At 40.7% G+C, this 19,833-nt stretch overlaps 1 protein-coding gene across 15 annotated transcripts in view; it reads left to right on the forward strand.

Moving 5' to 3' along the window:
- Positions 1–1,204: 1,204 nt before the first annotated feature.
- TRDMT1 (tRNA aspartic acid methyltransferase 1) overlaps positions 1,205–19,833 on the forward strand; it is a 56,369-nt gene continuing 37,740 nt past the window's right edge. For 2 of the 15 annotated variants that reach the window (XM_027595215.2, XM_027595216.2), the window contains exon 1: positions 3,687–3,942. In XM_027595215.2, the coding sequence (XP_027451016.1) occupies positions 3,801–3,942 (142 nt within the window). In that variant the 5' untranslated portion in view covers positions 3,687–3,800. The other 13 variants (XM_027595225.2, XM_027595228.2, XM_027595217.2 and 10 more) reach the window with 13 other exon arrangements.

The following is a 19,833-nucleotide window of genomic DNA, read 5'->3' on the forward strand; positions in this document are numbered from 1 at the left end:
TAAGGAGTCAATGAGTGATGGGATGGTTTTAATAGGTTTCTCCCTACTCTACCCCTAGTCACAGCGACTCAGGCATCCTGTGCATCCTGGGTGAGGTCCCTCACAAGTTTCCTGTAAGATTGCCAGACCCGTAGACTCACCTTTCAAGCTTCCCTGGTCTCTGTGGGAGTTCTGAGTGAGGTGCTATCTATGTATGCTGCTGTCTTTTTTCTTACTGCCAGGGCTTCTAGGCTCAGCAGCCCCTTAGTCATGCCTCTGGCTTGCAGACACCCAGCCCAGGCTACTCCCGGACACCTCCCACAAACTCCCCTAGGGTCCTTAGAGGTCTATGGCTATAAACACCACTCCGGAGCATGCTGACCTGACCTCATTTAGGGCCCAGTGTTCAGTTATGGCTCCTAACACCAGCATCACCAATCTGGAGCATGAGCAATTCCAGGGGTCAGAATCACGCCATTGGACACAGTTGAAGGGACTGAGAATGCATCACTTAGAGAATGTCATTAGATGGATACTGTTTATTAAACATGCTTTTATGTTGTGCCAGGCATGGGGCTAAGTGTTTTAAATTCTCACTGAATCTTTGTAGCAACCACATGTCCTATTTTTACACATTTTAGATGTGTGCGTAGGCTCAGAGAGGGTAAGTGACTTCCCCAAAGTCACACGGCTAGGAGGCTGCAGATATACCATTCCTGTTTACACTCTCTGGCTCTCAGGCTCACAGTTTTAACCACAAGGAAATTCATTATTCAAGAGGGACAGTTCTTCCAAATCAATGCAGAGGGCAAATCTAAAAGGAACTGGATTTGGTGGGACTATAAAGAAGGATTTTCTTCTAATTCAAGCTCTTCACCACAAACACCTGGCTCTGTGAAGCACGCTGTGCCCCGGAGGAGCTCATAGCTGGGGCCTCATGCTGGTGCATCAGGACGGTGGTAAAAGGCCTTCTTGAATAAGTGGGAGCTCACGAGTGATAGATGAACTCTCAGGGCCTTTCTGATTCAAATTTCTTCTGAATATGATTTCCTTTCTTGAGGACATTTACTGCCAATTTATTCCCATATGACTACTTTTTTATTTTCCATGCAATTCATAAAGACCCTTCTTTTTCTGTGTGAAACCAGGATGTAATTTATTCATCACTCAAATTTGCATAAACAGGGTATTCTCTCTCTTCAGCAAGCCTGTGTAAGAATCCACATCACGTTTCACTGGGGAATAAAGAATGGCCCGGATCATGGAAACTAAAAGGTGATTGCCAAAAGTATTTTAAACATTTGGCAGGCTTTGTTTAGTTCTGTTAGATATTAATGATCAGTGACATGACAGCCAGGAGAGGAAGAATACAATATCATTAGATTTCAAGTTATACAATGAGCTCTAAAATCATGGAGATACGCTTTTGTTATTCTAATATACCTTTAGTGTTACATTGTGCTCCTTAATTATTTCTGATATGCGTTGTAGGTGCCAGGTGTTGACTAGCATTTTGGATTTCTTCGCAAGTGCATTTTCTGTGTTTTGAGGGAAAATACACTGAATATCCTAAAAATATTTGTATTTTCAAAAAGAGCGTTGAGTGTGATTAGAATATAACTCTATTGGAAATGCCATCGAGGATAACTTTATGGGAAATTATAAGATTGGAAAGCTGTTTTTTCACCTGTAAGAACATTTGGGATTCACTATGGGAAAGAGTAATCAATACATATCTTCACGTTCTCTATATGTGCTCATCCTACCTTCCTGCTCAACTACTCCTGATGGTGGCATTCCCAGCTCTGGCAACTTGTGCCAGGGTTTGGAAGCGAATGTACACCTCATTCGAGGGGGCCTGACATCTATAGATGCTCCCATGGAGATGGTCATACATTATGATTATGGAGAAAGTTTTCATTCTTGAAATGATTATCACATGGGATAAGCCTTACAGAGGAAATACTAGGCAAAGAGATGATGTGTATAAGGCAAAAACTGGGCTGGGAAGAACTGAAAGGATTTCGTGATAGGAACAGGTGGATTTAGTGCCAGTGTTCTGAAATACAGAACACTGGCAGGGCGTGGACTGGGGAATCAAACAAGTCGGGATTTCTAGCCTGGGAGTCTAGAAGGAAGGTTGCACCAGGTGGGTCTAGAAGAAGGCTAGGATTTCTGGGCAACGTAAGGAACGTGAAGAAGCAACATAAGCAGGGAAACTGAGGCATGAAGGAGGGGAATGCCGACCATTTCAGTTTGCAGCAGAGCTGAAGAATGGGAGGAAACAGAGTTCACAAAGAAAAGTAAGTCTGGGGCTGTATTGTGAAGACCCTTAAGTATCAGCGTGAACAGTTTGTCATCAGCTTGTGTGGGGATGGGGATCTATATCCCTTCCTCTCAGGAGATTGCTATTTTCCATGAACTCTTCCACATATTTTTGGCCTGTCTCTCCCCTACAGGGTAAGATCCTTGCTCATATTTATTTTGATTTATAGTAAATGCTAAACAGAGTCTAGGTATGTTATATATATATATATATATATATATATATATAGGTTGTTGACTGCATATAAATCACTGTGACTATATAGCCCTCTTTATTTTTTTTTAAGATTTTATTTATTTATTTGACAGAGAGAGACACAGCGAGAGAGGGAACACAAGCAGGGGGAGTGGGAGAGGGAGAAGCAGGCTTCCCACGGAGCAGGGAGCCTGATGTGGGGCTCTATCCCAGGACCCTGGGATCATGACCTGAGCTGAAGGCAGACGCTTAATGACTGAGCTACCCAGGCGCCCCATATAGCCCCCTTTATATGTACTGATGTATTTATTGTACTAATATGTAATAAATACTCGAAAAGTTTGTTTCATGCATTATATGTGTGATGTTAGAAATGGAATTGGTTTAAGAGTACATTTGCTTAAAGCAGATTTTAAAAATGTCTTCTAGACAATTTTTTTTTAAAGATTTTATTTATTTGACAGAGAGAGATAGAGAGAGAGGGAACACAAGCGGGTGTGGGAGAGGGAGAAGCAGGCTTCCCGCTGAGCAGGGAGTCTGATGCAGGGCTTGAGCCTAGACACTGGGATCATGACCTGAGCTGAAGGCAGATGCTTAAGGACTGAGCCACCCAGTCGCCCCTAGACAATTTCAGGTTGAGCAGGTAACTAACATGTGGCCAAATCAGGACTCAACTTTTGCAGAAAGGAATTCAGCTATAGAATCTTAGAGCTGTCGGCCCTCAGCAATCATTTCTCCTTCTTCCTTCCCTTTTATTTGAGGAAGGGGAAACCAGGCTCAGTGCAAAGTCATTGGCAATGCCAGAGCTAAGATTCTGTTTTCTGTTATCTTTCTGCCACCCTTCTTATCTGTAAGTGACCAATAAAAACAAACCATTTAGAGACCAATACACATTTACAAGGAAAAAATTTCATAGGAAACTGATGAAAAATGGATCCCTTCCATAATCCAGATAGGGTAGTCCTACTTTTGTTTATAGTATTACATTAGCACAGGTGGAAAGTTTCTAACAAACCAGTTATTAACTTATTACAAGTGGTACTCTCCAATTTTTCCTAACACAAGTTAACGTGTGGTGGTAATGGGAACAATAGAACGCCGCACAATGAGATCATTTCCTCTCGTGCCTATGGCCATTTTTTACTTTGTGATCCAGCTTCTAACAAACTTGGTCACTGGAACATCTTGGAGAAGCAAGGCCCTAGCACTTGGAGGGGCCTAAGTACTTCTACATTATAGTAACAGTAGATCCTGTGTTGGGGCTATTTTCCAAGCTAAAACACAGTGAAGTCCACTAGCAATGACAGCAGGCGTCCCCCGAAACTGGCCGGCACAGGGGCTCGGCTGCACGGGCGCCGGTTTCTGTACTTGGAACTCCAGGACCTGCTCGCAGAAGGCTGACTTATCTCGGCAACCCCAGCAGACACAACACCTGGCACGTGGTACGTTACTAACGCTAGTAAAGTTTGGACACTTAAGGCTCCAAGTGACGGAAAAGCAGTATGCCTGGGAAACGACTTTTTCTGGCGTCTAACCCGTGTGAATGCACTTTGGGGCAAAGGTAGATTTCGTCTCCTGAGCTTCGGACAACAAAGGTCCCTGAATGCACTCTAGAAGGTAGATGGAGCGTAAATCGGGCTGCTATTCACTTGGGAGGCCGTATTGTTTTGTGCCCATTGTCCCCCCGCTGACCCCTGCCAGCCCCCGGGGGCCTCGCGCTGCTAGAAGCTCTCGGAGCCGGAGCAGCCGGCGAGGGGGAACCGAAAAGCCGCGGAACCAGAGGCGAGGGAGCAGGGCGGGCGGAGGAAGGACGAGATGGGAACCGGCAGGCCTAGCTCCGAGGCGGCGGCGGCGGCGGCGTGGGCATGGAGGCCCTGCGCGTCCTGGAGCTGTACAGCGGCATTGGAGGCATGCATCAGGCGCTGAGAGGTGAGAGAGCACACCCCATCTCTCTCTCTCCGTTCCCGCCGAAGGGCTGGTCCCAGCTTGGGCGCGGGGGAGGGGCGAAGCGGCGAGGCGCCGGGGGCGGAGACAGGAGCTCAGGGTGTGTGTGTTGGGCGGGGGGGGGGGGGGGGGGGGAGGGGGCGGCCCGCTCTCGGTTGTCTTGGAAACCGCCCTAGCGCGCAGTCTCCGCTCGGCCGCTCCGGGCGGAGACTCCTTTTCCTGCAGCCCCGAGGCTTGCCCGAAGGGCGGACGCGGAGTTTGTGTGGACTCAGTTCGTGAGTCCTGATCCGCGAGGCGAGGCCGGAAAGTCAAACCAAGATGGTACCGGCGAAGGGGGATGGGCGAGCCCCTGGTGGGGGCCGGGCCCCACTTCTAAGTGTGGCTGCCACCTAGAGGCGTGGACACCTGCTGCTTTACCCTCGAGGAAGTCGCGGCGGGGAGGGGAGGTTGCTGGGGGGCTTGGCCGGTGAGGATTGGATCTTCCCAGGGGTAGTTGCAGGGCAGGGTAGAAGTCAGGGAAGCCTAAATGAACTGTGGAGAGAAAACATTGAGGAAAATCCTGTCCCTTTCTGATCATTGAAAAGAAACAGCGTGTCTTGTCTAGATATATTTAGGCGCCAGAAGAGCTGAGTTGAAGCTTAGTTGTGACCTTGGGCTAGTTCCTTAACATCTTTGAACCTGTTTCTTGGTTTTAAAGTGGGAAAAGTAAATTTTTCAGAGGAGGATTATTAGGATCAAAGATAAGGCGGGTAAAATGTTTCATAGTGCCTCGTACCTTGTAGCCACTCAAAACATTATAAATTATGACTATTACTGTTTTATGTACCTCTTTCATTTTGAGGTGATAAGCTGGAACTGAAAGATTTATTTTCGGTGATGGTTCTCTCAAAAATATTTCTTGAACTCCTGTTCTGTTCCAGGTACTGTCTAGGTGCTGGAGATACAGAGTGACAGACTTTCAACATGCGTGTTTATTCTTAAATTACTATGACAACCACAACACCGAAACTTGCCTGCTTCCTTTTTTTAGTACCAAGGGCAACAAAAAACGAATAGTGTAGGATACAAAAAATATATAATGAATTGCACATAAGTATTCTGAGCGTTATGTATTGAGTTTTGATTGTAGACTAGAGTAGTGATTATTATAGTTTTATTACCAATTATTTGCTGGCTCTCTACATTCAGTTCTCTTATCAAAACTTAACCAGCAAGAAAACAAAAGAAAATTCTAGGGGCGCCGGCCTGGCTGGCCCAGTCGGAAGAGCAAGGGACTCTTGATTTCAGGGTCATGGGTTCCAGGCCCATGTTGGGTGTAGAGATTACTTAAATAAATAAATTAAACTTTAAAAAAAGAAAAAAAAATTCTAGTACTCTTTGTTCTTTGTTAACTTTGTAAGATTTTATAATGTCAGCATGTTTTCCCGTATCTTGAAACCCCTTAATGAACGTGATTTTAAAATTTGCGTAGGACTTTATCGTAAGCTATGAATTCAACCACTCCTTAAGGGTTGAACATTAGATTATACCCCAATTTTTTGCAAGTATAAATGTGCTACAATTACAGCCTTGAACATAAATACTAATTTTCTCTTTAACTGGTGTTTTCTAAAAGTTGAATTAATTCATTTAACAATCTGAGACTATGAGCTAGTTATTAAGTGAAAAATTAGGATAATTTTTTAAGACTTGATAGATAATATAGCAGATTGCTTTTCAGAGGTTTATGAGTACCTCCCTCAACTACGTATTCATCAGGATTTGTATTAGCCATTTTTAACCTTTGCTGATTTGACTGGGGTAATTGTGTAATTTTAACTTGCATTTTTTTGGTTAATGAAACAGTTAAGTGTCTTCTCTCCTATCAGCCAATGCAGCCTGAATTTCTGCGCATATATTTCTGTTGCCACTGCTACATCCTGAATCTGAACTTTATTAAAATAGTTTCCCAATTGCTCCCCTGTTTCTACTTTGCTTTCCTGCTCCACCCTTTCTCCACATAGAAAGAGAATGATCTTTTGCACAGTAAACTGGATCATGTCACTCACTTCCCTGCTTAAGTGGCTTCTTTTTGAGGTTGGAGTCACAGTCCCATCTTCTTACTCTGCCTGGGAGATCTGGTCTCTGCTGCCTTTCCTTCCCTTCCTTTTTGTTCCTGTACAGCTTCTAGCACAGTACCGCACTTGTGACAGGCAGTCTGTAGATGACTGCTGATTGGTAATCATTCTACCATTATGTTGATAAAAGCATAGTTTGCTCAGCTCCGATTTTTATATAATACAAAACTCTTTTTTTTTTTTTTTTTTTTTTTTTTTTTTTTTTTTTTAAAGATTTTATTTATTTATTTGAGAGAGAGAGAATGAGAGAGAGAGAGAGAGCACATGAGAGGGGGGAGGGTCAGAGGGAGAAGCAGACTCCTTGCTGAGCAGGGAGCCCGATGTGGGACTCGATCCTGGGACTCCAGGATCATGACCTGAGCCGAAGGCAGTTGCTTAACCAACTGAGCCACCCAGGCGCCCTATAATACAAAACTCTTAGTTGCAAACCAATAATCTATTCTCTGGCGAACCTAAGCAGGAAAAAAAAAATATATATATATATATATATATATATAGCAAAGGACTTTTGGAAGCTCACAGAATCTATAGGACACCCAACAAACAGGTTAGGTGAATAGGAACACTGCTCAAACCACACTCTGGGCCCTGCCCCCACAAAGCTTCATACTGACTTCACAGCTTTCACCAGTGATGCTGAGGGCAGATGTGAGAAGTGCCATCCCTGTTTTCCTCTGAAGGGTGGATGCTTCTCCCATCTCTGTCGTGAAAATGATGGGTTTTTCATTTGCTACCTCATGTTGCTACTTCTGAATGAAAGTAGTATATGGATGCAATTAATTGGTGGGCTTTGGATCTCACTGCCAGCGAAGGAAGCTGGGAAAGTGAGTTCTGGCTCCTGTTTTGGAAAGAAGGGACTCAAAATATGCCAAAATTTTCAAATATAGAAAACACGGGCAAAGATTCTAAATGGCCACAAGTATAACAAATACCTTTCACATTATTTAATACATGTTCCCCTGTATAGGACGCACTTACTACTTCTTTGATATTATTTATGCCTGCACAGTCTATAAAGTCTTGGCTAATGAGAATCTTCCAAGTGCAAATATCTCCTTTCAGAAAATAGTAGAAGTAGTTTCATGAGTTATATATTGGTGGGGCCTGTAAGGCACCTGCAAATTTAATGGGTAGCAAATAAGATTTTGTTTTTCTCATAAAGTATAATATCACAGAAAGACTAAAATGTGATGTAAGGTAGTGAATAAAGAAAGCTCTAGCTGATTACTATCATATATATGGTCAGCTACTGAGACATCCTTAAAAGTAAAAAGGCCTGCCCTATCAAATAATTTCTAAAGGTCTTTTAAGGTGTTGATTTTGAGTGTTAGTCACATAACAATCATATTTAGTAGGAATTACTCAGCCTTAATATTTTCTGTTAAAATGTCAAGCAATTTGTCACTCATTATTTTCTGAATTTCTTTTATCTTTATTTCTCAATGACTTACATGCCAACTTGAGACCCTACTGAACCACTTTGTAATTAGGTGTGCTTATAACTGAGTCAGGCAAGTATATGATGAGTAAATATAGGTCTGAATGTCACCTGGGGATGTGTTTGGAACATCGGTTGTAAGGAGCTAGAATTTGAACTGCTAAATTTTTTTTTTTTAATTTTCTTTGGGATTGTAAAAATGTCCTCTTCATGCCTCTTTTCCCATAGTTATTCTTATATGACTTGTTGCCAGGTTTAAAGTGAAGTGAGGTAAAAATTTGTCCCGTTTGAAAATATGTATCCTTTGTTCTCTGTTAGCCACAGGAGTTATTAGATTATTTTTTCCAAACTTGAAATGCAAAGATGAAATTAGTAGGATGAATTTTGTATATTCAGCCAAGGAAAACCCTTACTTTCCATTGGATGATAGAATTACCTATCTTTTCTGTGATGGAAATGCTTACCTCACTGCAGAGTATTACTGTTTTTCATAGATCAGATTACTTACCCTGTCCTAATGTGTAGATGACCAGTTTAATTTGTATTATGACCTATGTATTGGGACTTTTGGGGGCTCAATAAATAGTACCCTTCTTTATAATTCTGAACAAAGAGAGAAAGAAAACAGAAGAGTAAGGCAAATAGGAAATACAAATTTGTATAATTTTTATTACTAGTAAAGGCTGAGTTGGAGGATGTAGCTTAGTGAGAGGACCCGATGGGTCGGCTAATATTCAACCAGACAATTAGGCAGCTACCTTTTAGGCACAGCTGGAGACGCAAGCAGAACGCATGTTGCCTGTGGGTAGCTTATCCCCAGAGGAGGACTGGGGGAGCTGAGCAGGCGCGCCCAGTTTGTTTTTCACAAATTAGCCGATTAGAGAAGTCATTCTGCCTTCCATGGAAGAAGTAAAAAGATAGGCTGTGTGAGGAGTTTAAATGAATAGAAACCACTCACTTGGAAAAAACATCAGTAGGGGGAACACATACACTCACATGCCAAATGCTTTTAGGAATCTTTCAGATGTCACCGGTTTTCGCTTTTGCAAATGCTATCTCATTCTTTTAATATTTGATACTTAAACTGCCTCTGACAATCATTTGGTACTGCCGAATAATTTGAAATACGATGGTTTGTTTTCATAGTAGGTTGGTCTTAAATCATTGTTTGTAGCACTATGAGATAGTAACAGCAGACAGTGTTTATAGGACGGTTTCAGGGAGAGGTCATTTCATCTCCCAGTTAAGAGCACGGTTTTATTATCAGAAGGCCTTGGTACTTCCTAGCTTTGTGAACTTGGGCAAAAAATAAACTTCCTGTGCCTCAGTTTCCTTTTCTATATTAGTACTTATCTCGAAGGGGAAGTGTGAAAATTATAAATAAATAAAAATAAAGCATGTCAATAGTGCTTGGAGTGTGGTAAGTGCTCAGTAAATATGGGCAGCTTGAATCAAAAATTACTTAAAGTTATAGAAAGTTATTGCATGTTGTTTAAAAATGGCTTTAGAAGAAACTAATGATTAAATGATTGTAATCATTTAAAATTTTTGATTTTAAATCAAAATCATTTGATTTAAATCATTTTTAAATCATTTAAAATGATTACAATGATTGTAATCATTGTAAAAACTAATGTAAATGATTAAATATTCGAAGTTGTCGGGCGCCTGGGTGGCTCCGTCGTTAAGCGTCTGCTGTCAGCTCAGGTCATGATCCCAGAGTCCTGGGATCGAGTCCCGCATCAGGCTTCTCCCTCTCCCACTCCCCCCGCTGCTTGTGTTCCCTCTCTTGCTGTGTCTCTCTCTGTCAAATAAATAAATAAAATCTTAAAAAAAAACCCAAAAAACTTCTGCTTGAAGCATTTATTCAGGTAGAATTTTAAATATTCGAAGTTGTCAAACAGCTTTCAGACTAGATTTGAATTACGCAGGAATAGATCAGTGAAGGAAAGAATTATTTATAACCACAGAAGATGATAGGGAATGAATATGAAGAGGTAAAAGAGAAGGTCAGCGAAGAGAGTAGAAAATTCTATTTTGCCCTCTTGATTCTCTAGAAAGCTTACTTATCTACGAGGGAATAAATTTCCTAACCTGGATCTACTTTGTGTTCATTTCCCTGGCCTCCTATTCAGTGATTTTGGAATTGCTCCATCTATTTCTCTGAGTGATAAAATTAATACCATTATTTAGGAGTAAGGCAGGACTGGCAAATATTAGCTGTGTGAGTACTAGAAAGCTATTTGACTTTCTGAGCCCAGATACCCTATCTGTGAGACGGATACTGTAATAAACTCATAAGGTGTTGTGAATGTTAACTGAAACAGTTGATGTATGAAATACAGCGTAGGTACTCGGTAAATCTTAGCTCCTTTTCTTTTTCCTCACGTTGTTTTGTAACTAGCTTTCCTCACTTAATTGTATGGGATGTCCTTATTGATAAAATTGGGGTACTACTAGTAACCTAACAGGCTTGCTAGGAGGGTTAATGAAACTGTATACAAAGAGCTAGTGTAGTTCCTAGTGTATAGTGTATAAGTAATACTGCTGGTGTTACTTAAGAAGTTGAACATTTTCATATATTTATTTGTATTTATTTTGTGACTTGTTCATGTTGTCATTGGCATATTCTTTTTTATAATTGGTGATTTGCTGTTCAATTTTGTTACGGTATTTTTTTCCATGCAGGATTTTGGAAGATGATAGACTTTTTCAGATAATTAAGAAGGGAAAGATTATACCAGACAGAAAGGAACTTCCTGTGCACATACAGACATGAAAGAGCATGGTCTCTACAAACATGGAGAGCTACAAGTATTAAAATATTACTGCAATATAAGTGCTACAAAAAAGTAGATGTTTATGAAGTACCAAATCACGAAATGCCATACAATCTGATAACGTGCTTGGATTTTTATCTCCTAGGTCTAGTTAGCAAATGAAAGTTAAAGAACCTATCAGTTAGGTTCTAGAAATTGTACCCGTGTGCCCAAAAGGTGGTAGTGGTGGGGAGTAGGGTAGAGAGACATGGTGGGCAGAAGATTATTGTTCAGAGATAATGAATTTAGGCAGAGCCAATGAATGGAGGAGGTGACTCAGGTTATATACAGGATCTAAAAATCAGCAAAACCTGGTAGTCCTTTCTGACGTGGGTCATTTATCCAATGGGCGAGTCCTAAATCAAGGTAGGGGAGAAATAATAGGTTCCATTTTAGAGTCACAGAGTTTGAGTTGTCTGTACGACCTGTAGAAATGCCAGATAGGCAGCTGCTTGTGCATTTTGGTCTGGGGGATCGATGGGATTAGAGATAAACTTTTGTTTCTATATATGTGTTGAGTGTAGAGAAGAGGACCAACAGGAGGGAATACTGAGGAACAGCGACATTGTGGGGCTGGGTAGAGAAATAGTATTTACAGAGGGAAACTGAGCAGGAAAAATTAGAGAGCAAGGAGAACCAAAAGAACACTGTGCCATGAAGATAAAGGGAGGAGAGGATTTCAAGGAGTGATCTGATATTACAAACCAAGTGAACTAAGGACTACAATGAATTCTTGAGTTAGTTGCCATTTCCTGGCTGGTATCCTACGTAATAGTCTTCTCAGGGGTATTAATAAGTTGGCCTTGATGGTCAAATAAGTTTCGGAAACTCTTCACATGATATTGTCCCATGAGAGTCTCAGGCCACATAATATACCAAAAGTGGTGAGAAGCCCTGCAAAAAGGGTGCTGTGTGGTTTAAATCCGCACTTCCCATATGTATCTGAGCAATGAGTACGCTTTTTTTGAGTGGGGAAGGGGATTACACTTATTAGCATCCTGTAAAATAATGTTCCTTGGAGCATGTGTTGGGAAATGCCTGCTGGGCAACAGGGGGAAGGGCCGGGGTCAGTGAGTGGGCGAGTGCGAGGGAGTGCCAGGGCTCTGCGCGTGGACCGGTGTGCGTCGCCTCCAATGATGCTGACAGCGCTGACCAGCTCCAGAGTAAGCTTCTCAGTAGTTTTTCTATAAGGCCAGATTGGTTCATGTTCTCCTTATCTCTGTTTTTCTCTAGAGGTGTACAAAACCGAACTTCTGGTTCTCCTTACCCCTTCAAAACTTAATGCTCTTGCAGCCTGCCCCCTCCCAGCAACAGGTGTCTCCATTCTTCCAGGGGCCCACCCCCAAGTCTTGAGTCATTGATATTTCTTCTCTTACTCACTTCAGAAAATTCCACGGGATCGCCTTTCAAACTCTCTTTATAATTCTATCATTCCTCTCTCTCCTCATCTTTACCACCTCATCCATAATCTCGCTCCTGTTTTGTCAGACTTAATTTATGTGCCACCCCAGATTCACTTGTCTCCGCCTGCCTCCCGGGCCCTGAGCTGCTTGTTCTGTGTAGTCCCCCAACTCTGCTGTTGTTGCCTTATTCCGTAACACCGCCAGTCCATGCCTTGTAACACGCTCCGGCTACCGCCAGTGTCCGGACTGAAAGGTGGCTGCAGAGGCTGTCTGGAGGGGTTGGCTAACACAACCCTAGGTGGAGAGGAGAGGAAGGGTCATGCCTGCGCAATAATAGAAAATACACATATATTGATCTCTGCCCCCAGTTCCTGGCACAGAGCTCCTAAAACCCTTATAATTTCCTAAGTGATAAGAGCAGTGGGGGCCTCTTTTGTTCTCAGATGTGGTCTTTGACCCTGCTTCCTGACACAGAGCTTCTAAATCCCTTGGAATTTTCTAGGTGGCAGGAGTGTCTTTTGTTCTAATGAGGGCTGGTCACTAGACAGACTGAGGGTAATTAGAGGCTTGGAACTTTCAGCCCCACCCCTTATCCTCTGGGAAGGAGAGGAGCTGGAGATTAAGTTGATGATTGATCATGCTTATGTGATGAAACCTCCATAAAAATCCTAAAAGCCTAGGGCTCAGAGAACAACTGGGTTGGTAAACACATCCACATGCCGTAAGGATGGTGCACCCGAGCTCCATGGGGACAGAAGCTTCTGTGCTCAGGACTCTTCCAGACATTGCCCTATGTATCTCTTCATCTGGCTGTTCGTATGTGTCCTTTACTATATAATAAACTGTCAAACATAAGTGTTGCTATGAGTTCTGTGAGCTGATGTAGCAAATGATGGAACCCAAGGAGGGGGTTGTGGGAACCTTTGATTTGTAGCCCAGTCAGACAGAAGTTGTAGGTAACCTGGAGCATGTAGGTATTACTTGGAACTCGTGTCAGACTTGGGGGCAGTCTTATGGGTCTGAGCTCTTAAGGGGTTTTGGCGAACTCTAGTTAGCATCAGAATTAAAGTGAACTGTGGACATCCATCTGGTGTCAGAAGTGTTGTGAGTATGTAGTATAGTAGTGTGTAAAAGAGAACCACAGGAGTGTTTTCCTACACATGTCTTAGGGGATGACTTCTGATCAGGAAGAAACACGATGAGGAAGGAGTCAGCAAACATATCCTCTCTCTTCCTCTCCCTACCAGTGTTCCCTGCTCAAGTGCATATGGGGATGTGGGAAGTGTTGCCTTAAGATCAAATAGTGTCATTACTGCAGGGCTTCTGTCACCTTCGATACATCCCCCCCTCCTGCCACTGTGAGGAGTGTGGTCCATCCATGACAGCAGTTAGCTGGGTTTCCTTGTGAAGCTGTGACCAGGTTAGTAATGCACTGCCTTTTGTTTGCTTTCCCTCCTCTTTGCCTCACTACCCCTTACTCTTGCTGCTTTGGGGTTTTGCCTCCCAGAAAGAGTATCTGCAGCTAAGCTTTGCCTTGGGTTCTTTCTTAGAAGACCTGGGCAAAGGATTATTGCAGCAGCCTTTTTACTGGTCTCCTTGCTTCTGCTCTGTCTCCTCTAGTTTATTTTGACTCCTCTGGTGTCAGCGTGATGCTTTAGAAATGTATTAGGTAAGTCCTTCCTCTGATTAAAACTTCTGAGAGGTTTCTCATATCACTCAGTGAAAGCTTAAGTCCTCCAGCCCCAATCCTCCTTGGGCCAGAGCCAGCCCCTTTCCCTCTCCGAGCACATTTCTTGTGCTGTCTTTTTGCTTTTTTCATTCCAGGCTTGCTGGCTGTCTCAGTAAGTTTGTGCTGCTGTAACAGAGTACCATAGGCTGGGGGGCTTATAAACCCCAGACATTTATTTCTCACAGTTCTGGAGGCTGGGAAGTTCGAGATCAGGATGGCAGTGTGGTTGAATTCTGGTGAGGGCCCTGTTCCAGATTTCAGAGTGCTGACTTCGCCTTTGTCTTCACATAGCTGAGAGCAGAGAGGGGAGGTAAGCTCTCTCATGACTCTTAGAAGGGCACTCATCCTATTCATCAGGACTCCATCTTCATGACTTCATCTGATTCTAATCCCAGTTACCTCACAAAGGCCCTGTCTCCCAGTGCATTGGGAGGTAGAATTTCAACATAAGAATTTGGGGGGGCACATTCAGTCTATAATACCAGTCTCCTTGTTGTTCCTCCTACAAAATAAGCATGCTCCCATCTCTGGGCCTTTGCAGGGTCTTTTCCTTCTGTTGTAGAAAGTTCTTCCAGATATCTACCTGCTCCTTCATTTCCTTCAGGTTTTTGCTATTGAGACATTCTCTAAACAACCTGTACAAAAATAGAACCAATCCCTTCTCCTACACTATCTGACTTACTCTGTTTTGGTTTTTTCCCATAATACTTTTCCTCGTTAGACATAATATGTACTTATTTATTTATTGTTTCTCTCCCCCTGCTGCCCCACTAGGATATAAGTTCCATAATAAGATAAACTTTGTCTAGAACATTGCTTATACATATTTGTTGGATGAATGTACAAGTGAATAAATGAACTAGGGTCATTTTTGCTATGAAACATGTATAGCTTGAAGTAGATACCATTGTACTGTGATAAGTTTAAAATTTAGTTATTAAGTCTGAATCACAAAGATCATTTTTCTTTGGGGGAATGAGCTAAGTCAGCGTTTCCCAAAGTGTGGTCCATGGGTAGTGTTTTGAAGGATGTTAATAGGTATCAAGTAAGAGATAAACATGTATGTATGTATGTGTATGTGTCCATGTCTGTGTGTGTGTGTGTGTGTGTGTGTGTGTGTGTGTGTTGGAGAGTGGCCAAATAAGTAGAATCATGGAGGGTTTTTGTATGTGTGATTATATGTGACATTTTAATAGATAACAGATTTTTTTTGTGCTGCATGATAAAACGTGAAATTTTCTCAAAATAATCAAGTGTATTGGGAATAGGTTGGTTTTAACTCAGTGTAGAAGTTTAATCATATGTTAAAATGAGCTATGGTGAAAATAATGAAGTTCAAGTGTTTTATTTTTTACTCTTATTCCTCTCAAGAAATATTACCTCTTTGTGTGGAAAATTGAAAAGAGGTTGATATATAATAGCAAATCTGTAAGTAATTACAGAAGGATTATTACATTAAATAGGGAGATGAAGGTTACATGTAGAATTTGGTATTTGTTGGTGTCTAGAGCCTGTTTAGGATTTCTTTTAGCCTTTTGCTTTGCCCATGGAAGATTATCAGGAATATTCCCTAAAAAGTGCTTTTCAAAAATAGTGCCAATCAGCTCTCACCCTGCCTAAAAGCAAAAAAAATGCATCTCAGTTTTGGAAAATAGGTAGAATGTAGTTGAGATTTAAAAAAAAAAAAATACTATAGGACGCCTGGGTGGCTCAGTTGTTAAGCATCTGCCTTCGGCTCAGGTCGTGATCCCAGGGTCCTGGGATCGAGTCCCACATCAGGCTCCCTGCTCAGCGGGAAGCCTGCTTCTCCCTCTCCCACTCCCCTGCTCGTGTTCCTGCTCTCGCTGTCTCTCTCTCTCTGTCAAATAAATAAATAAAATCTTTAAAAAAAATAATAAAATAATAAAAAAATACTACAAATACCATTACTTTACCTGGACCAATAGTTTCTTTTACTGTTATCCACTAATTCTTTTCATTCTAGGACTTTAAATCACCACAAACTGAGCAAAAACCCTTGGACTAAAGCAAAACAGCCCCATCAGAGAGTTAGTCATAGTATCTCTTTAGCATCCATTAGGTAGTTTTTGTTCAAACACAATAGTGAACTTAATAATCCCTTAGTACTTAATGAGTGAGACTTAATTTAAGAAACAAGTGCCTGAGTCTTTTAGTATATACACGACCCTTATAGGCTTTGGCACATTCCTTAATTATAGGAGACTTTTGGTCCAGGAAGAACCCATAATTTATAGTTGCACAATCTAGTTAGGCTTTGAACTTTCATAGATCAAATTAGAGATACTAAGTAAGTAGTTTTGCCTTGCTTACATTTTTCCTGAAAACCCGGAGATTTACATGATAATAAAGTACCAGAGTAATTTCTGTGCTTCTTCAGAAGGCATTTTATTTCTGTGGCTTTAGTTTACTCTTGTGGTTATTGTTGCTGGGTCAATTGTTTAAATTATATCCTTTGACTGTTTAGACTTAATGGCAGTCTTTATTGATTTGACGTAATACTGACCATTTATCTGTACCTTGCTCTCCATCCAGTGAGGTTTCTCTCAGTTAATTTTGAAATGTCAGAATGTTGGTGACCATGGCTTGGGGGGAAAAGATGTGAATCTATCGTTTTTCTAGGTTGTTTCATGGGTTGGCACTTTTAGGATTTGGCAAGGGAAACATACATAAAATCTAGAGTTCTGCTTCTGTGAAGAGATTGTCTTTTACATTTCTCCTGTGATTGTAAAAATCAAAGGGTTTTTGATTCCATTATTTAAAAGAAAATAAAAAACAAAGCCCAAATATATATACATATGCCTTTATAGACATATTTGTCATACATTCTTCAATACAATATATTCATTTTTCCCAAACAAGTTATACTTTGAAAAGAGACTATAGCCTATATTTTAATTTTCATGAAGGATCTTCATAGTCCTCAATTTACTATATTTTGAACAGCAAAGTAGTAAAATATTGCTTAGATAAGTTACGTTAGCCTGGAAGAATGTAATACCAGTGTTGGGTGCTTATTAAGGTCACTTGATGGAATTGATGAGAAAGCATAACAGATGAATTTAAAAATTTAGAAATAATTTTTAGAGGGATGACCTTGCAGTTACAGGGGTTAGATATCATTGTAAATAAACCTTCTGGAAATTACAGAGTAATACTGAAGGGGGTTACTTTGTGGAGATCACAAATAGTTAATGGGCATTTGTGGTTGGTATAATGTTTCCAGTGATACCATCATTTGCAAACTCAAAAAGTGCTAGCTCTAAAGTAACTTTGACTGAAGGGAAGTTGATGGGATCTTGAAAACTGTGTTAGATGACTTAAAAGGTGACTATTGATGATAAAAACTTTGACTTCAAAGATGCATGTGAGAAACTCGGATAAAGTTATTCCATGAAATTTGAGTGGAAAAAGCAGTATTTCTAGATGGACATAGTAAGATAGTGCTATTTAAAATATATTTGTATAACTAAGTTAAGAAAGTATATAATATGAAGTCATTTGAATATTTCAGCTATACCTTTTCATCATCTATGTAATGAAAATGACCATACATCTAATTTTGGATATTCTCCTGCAGAGAACCGGGTATTAATTTTCATTCTAGTTGTCTTATATTTGTCAAATATACAATGTACATTTATATATACATTGTATATATACAGGATGTGTGTGTGTTGTGTATAACATATATGAGTTTGGACATAGGAAAGGGCCAGCAAGGATGCACATTGTCCTGTTATCAGTGTTAGCTCCTGCGGAAGGAGTAGGGATAGCGAGCTCCTTGCTATCCTTAAACACACCAAGAACATTCCTGCTTTAGTGCCATTGCATTTGCTGTTTCCTCTGTCTGGAATGCTGTCCCCCATATAGACACATGACTAGTCCCTGGTCTTTATTCAAATGTCACCTTCTCAGGGCTTCCTTGGCCACTATCAAAAATTACTGTCTCTACTCTGCCTCCCTATCCTCCTTCCTGATTTATTCTTCCCCTCAGCACTTATACTGCCTACCATACTAAATATTTTACTTGTTTATGTTTTTTTTAAGATTTAGTTATTTTAGAGAGAGAGAGAGAAAGTGAGCAGGGGCAGGGGCAGAAGGAGAAGGAGAGATTCCTCAAGCCAACTCCCCATGGAGCCTGATGTGGGGCTTGATCTCATGACTCTGAGATCATGACCTCAGCTGAAATCAAGAGTCTGCCACTTAACCGACAGCCACCCAGACGCCGCTTGTTTATGTTTTAAAATGACTGTCTCCCCTTCTAAAATGTAAGCTCCATGAGGGTAGGGATTTTTTTTTTTTTGGTTTCATTCTATTTTGTTCACTGTTATACCCTTGGCACCTAGAATGGTACTTGTTGCATCGTAGATGCTCAGTATTTGTTGAATGAGTGAATAAGTTCTAGAGCATGAACATTTTAAAGACTGATGATATTGTCAAGTTACTTTTTATTTTTATTTTTTTAAAGATTTATTTACTTGAGAGAGTGAGAGAGAACTCAAGGTGGAGGGGCAGAGGCAGAGGGAGAGAGAATCTCAAGCAGACTCCACACCGAGCGTAGAGCCTGATGGGGGGCTTGATCTCATCCTGAGATCATGATCTGAGCCAAAATCAAGAGTTGGATTCTTAACTGACTGCACCACCCAGGCACCCCTCAAGTTACTTTTAAAAGGATATACCAGTTTATATCCAGTAATGTTTGTGTGACCATAAATATACCAATATAATATTTAAAACTATATAGTTTACTACGTGAAATTGTTATTTTAATTTTATTACTAGTGAAGCTGAATATTTAAAAGTATTTTTACACTTACTGTTCTTTTTATTTTTAACTATATATTTGTTTAAAAATTAGGAAATGCTTTGTCATCTCACCTGATTATTAGAGTAATGTTGCACTTTTAAGCTGTCCCCCCATCCATCCAATCCAACAGCATGATTGCGCACATTAATCATCAAGACATTTATAGTGAATTTGCCAAGCTTTATCTCTCACTGTATTAAAGGGGACCATTTGAACTTGGGAACCATAACTCTGCTGGAATGCCAGAAGTCCCAAGGGTGGAAAACATTAGGAAATACTGAAAACATATTCGGTTATTCATTCAGCACATAATTTTGGCATGGTTTCTGTGTCAGTTACTTTGTTGCACAATGGGGATACAGCAGTAACAAGACAGCTATATTCTTTTCCTTGAGATTATAGTTTACTGGGAAAATAGTGATGCTACACAAATGAAGAAAATTTCAAAATAAAAATTATACATACTGTTCATGCAGGGATAAACACTGTTGAGAATTTGTATTATATCTTTCAATCTTTATTTGACAGGTGTTCATTAACATTAAAATAAATTATAGCTTTCTTTTTTCACTGAGAATATTTTGAAGTTTGCCTTGTTATTAAATATATTTGTAAACTTGGTTTTTAATCGTGTGATACTCCATTTTATGGAAGTTCCACTTGTTCAAAGCAATCAACTATTTTGGGATATTTAGGTTGCTTATGATTTCTCACTATTATAAATAAAATAGCATTTATCCTTCATATAAATCTTTTCTTCACATCTTTGTTATTGCCTTATATATTGGTTTCCTATTGCTGCTATAACACATTACCACAAACTTAATGGCTTAAAGGAACACAAATTTATTATCTTATAATGCTGGAGATCAGAAGTCTTAAAATCAAGGTTTTGCCCGATGTATTTCCTTCTGGAAGCTCAAGGGGACAGTGCGTTTCTTTGCCTTTTCCAGCTTCTAGAGGTCACCTGTGTTTCTTGGCTTGTGACTTCTTCCTCCGTCTTCAAAGCTGGAAGTGCAGCATCTTCCAGTCTTTCTCTCTGACCTCTGCTTCTT

This window comes from Zalophus californianus, chromosome 9 (assembly GCF_009762305.2).
Source record: "Zalophus californianus isolate mZalCal1 chromosome 9, mZalCal1.pri.v2, whole genome shotgun sequence".
NCBI classification, from domain to species: Eukaryota; Metazoa; Chordata; class Mammalia; order Carnivora; family Otariidae; genus Zalophus; species Zalophus californianus.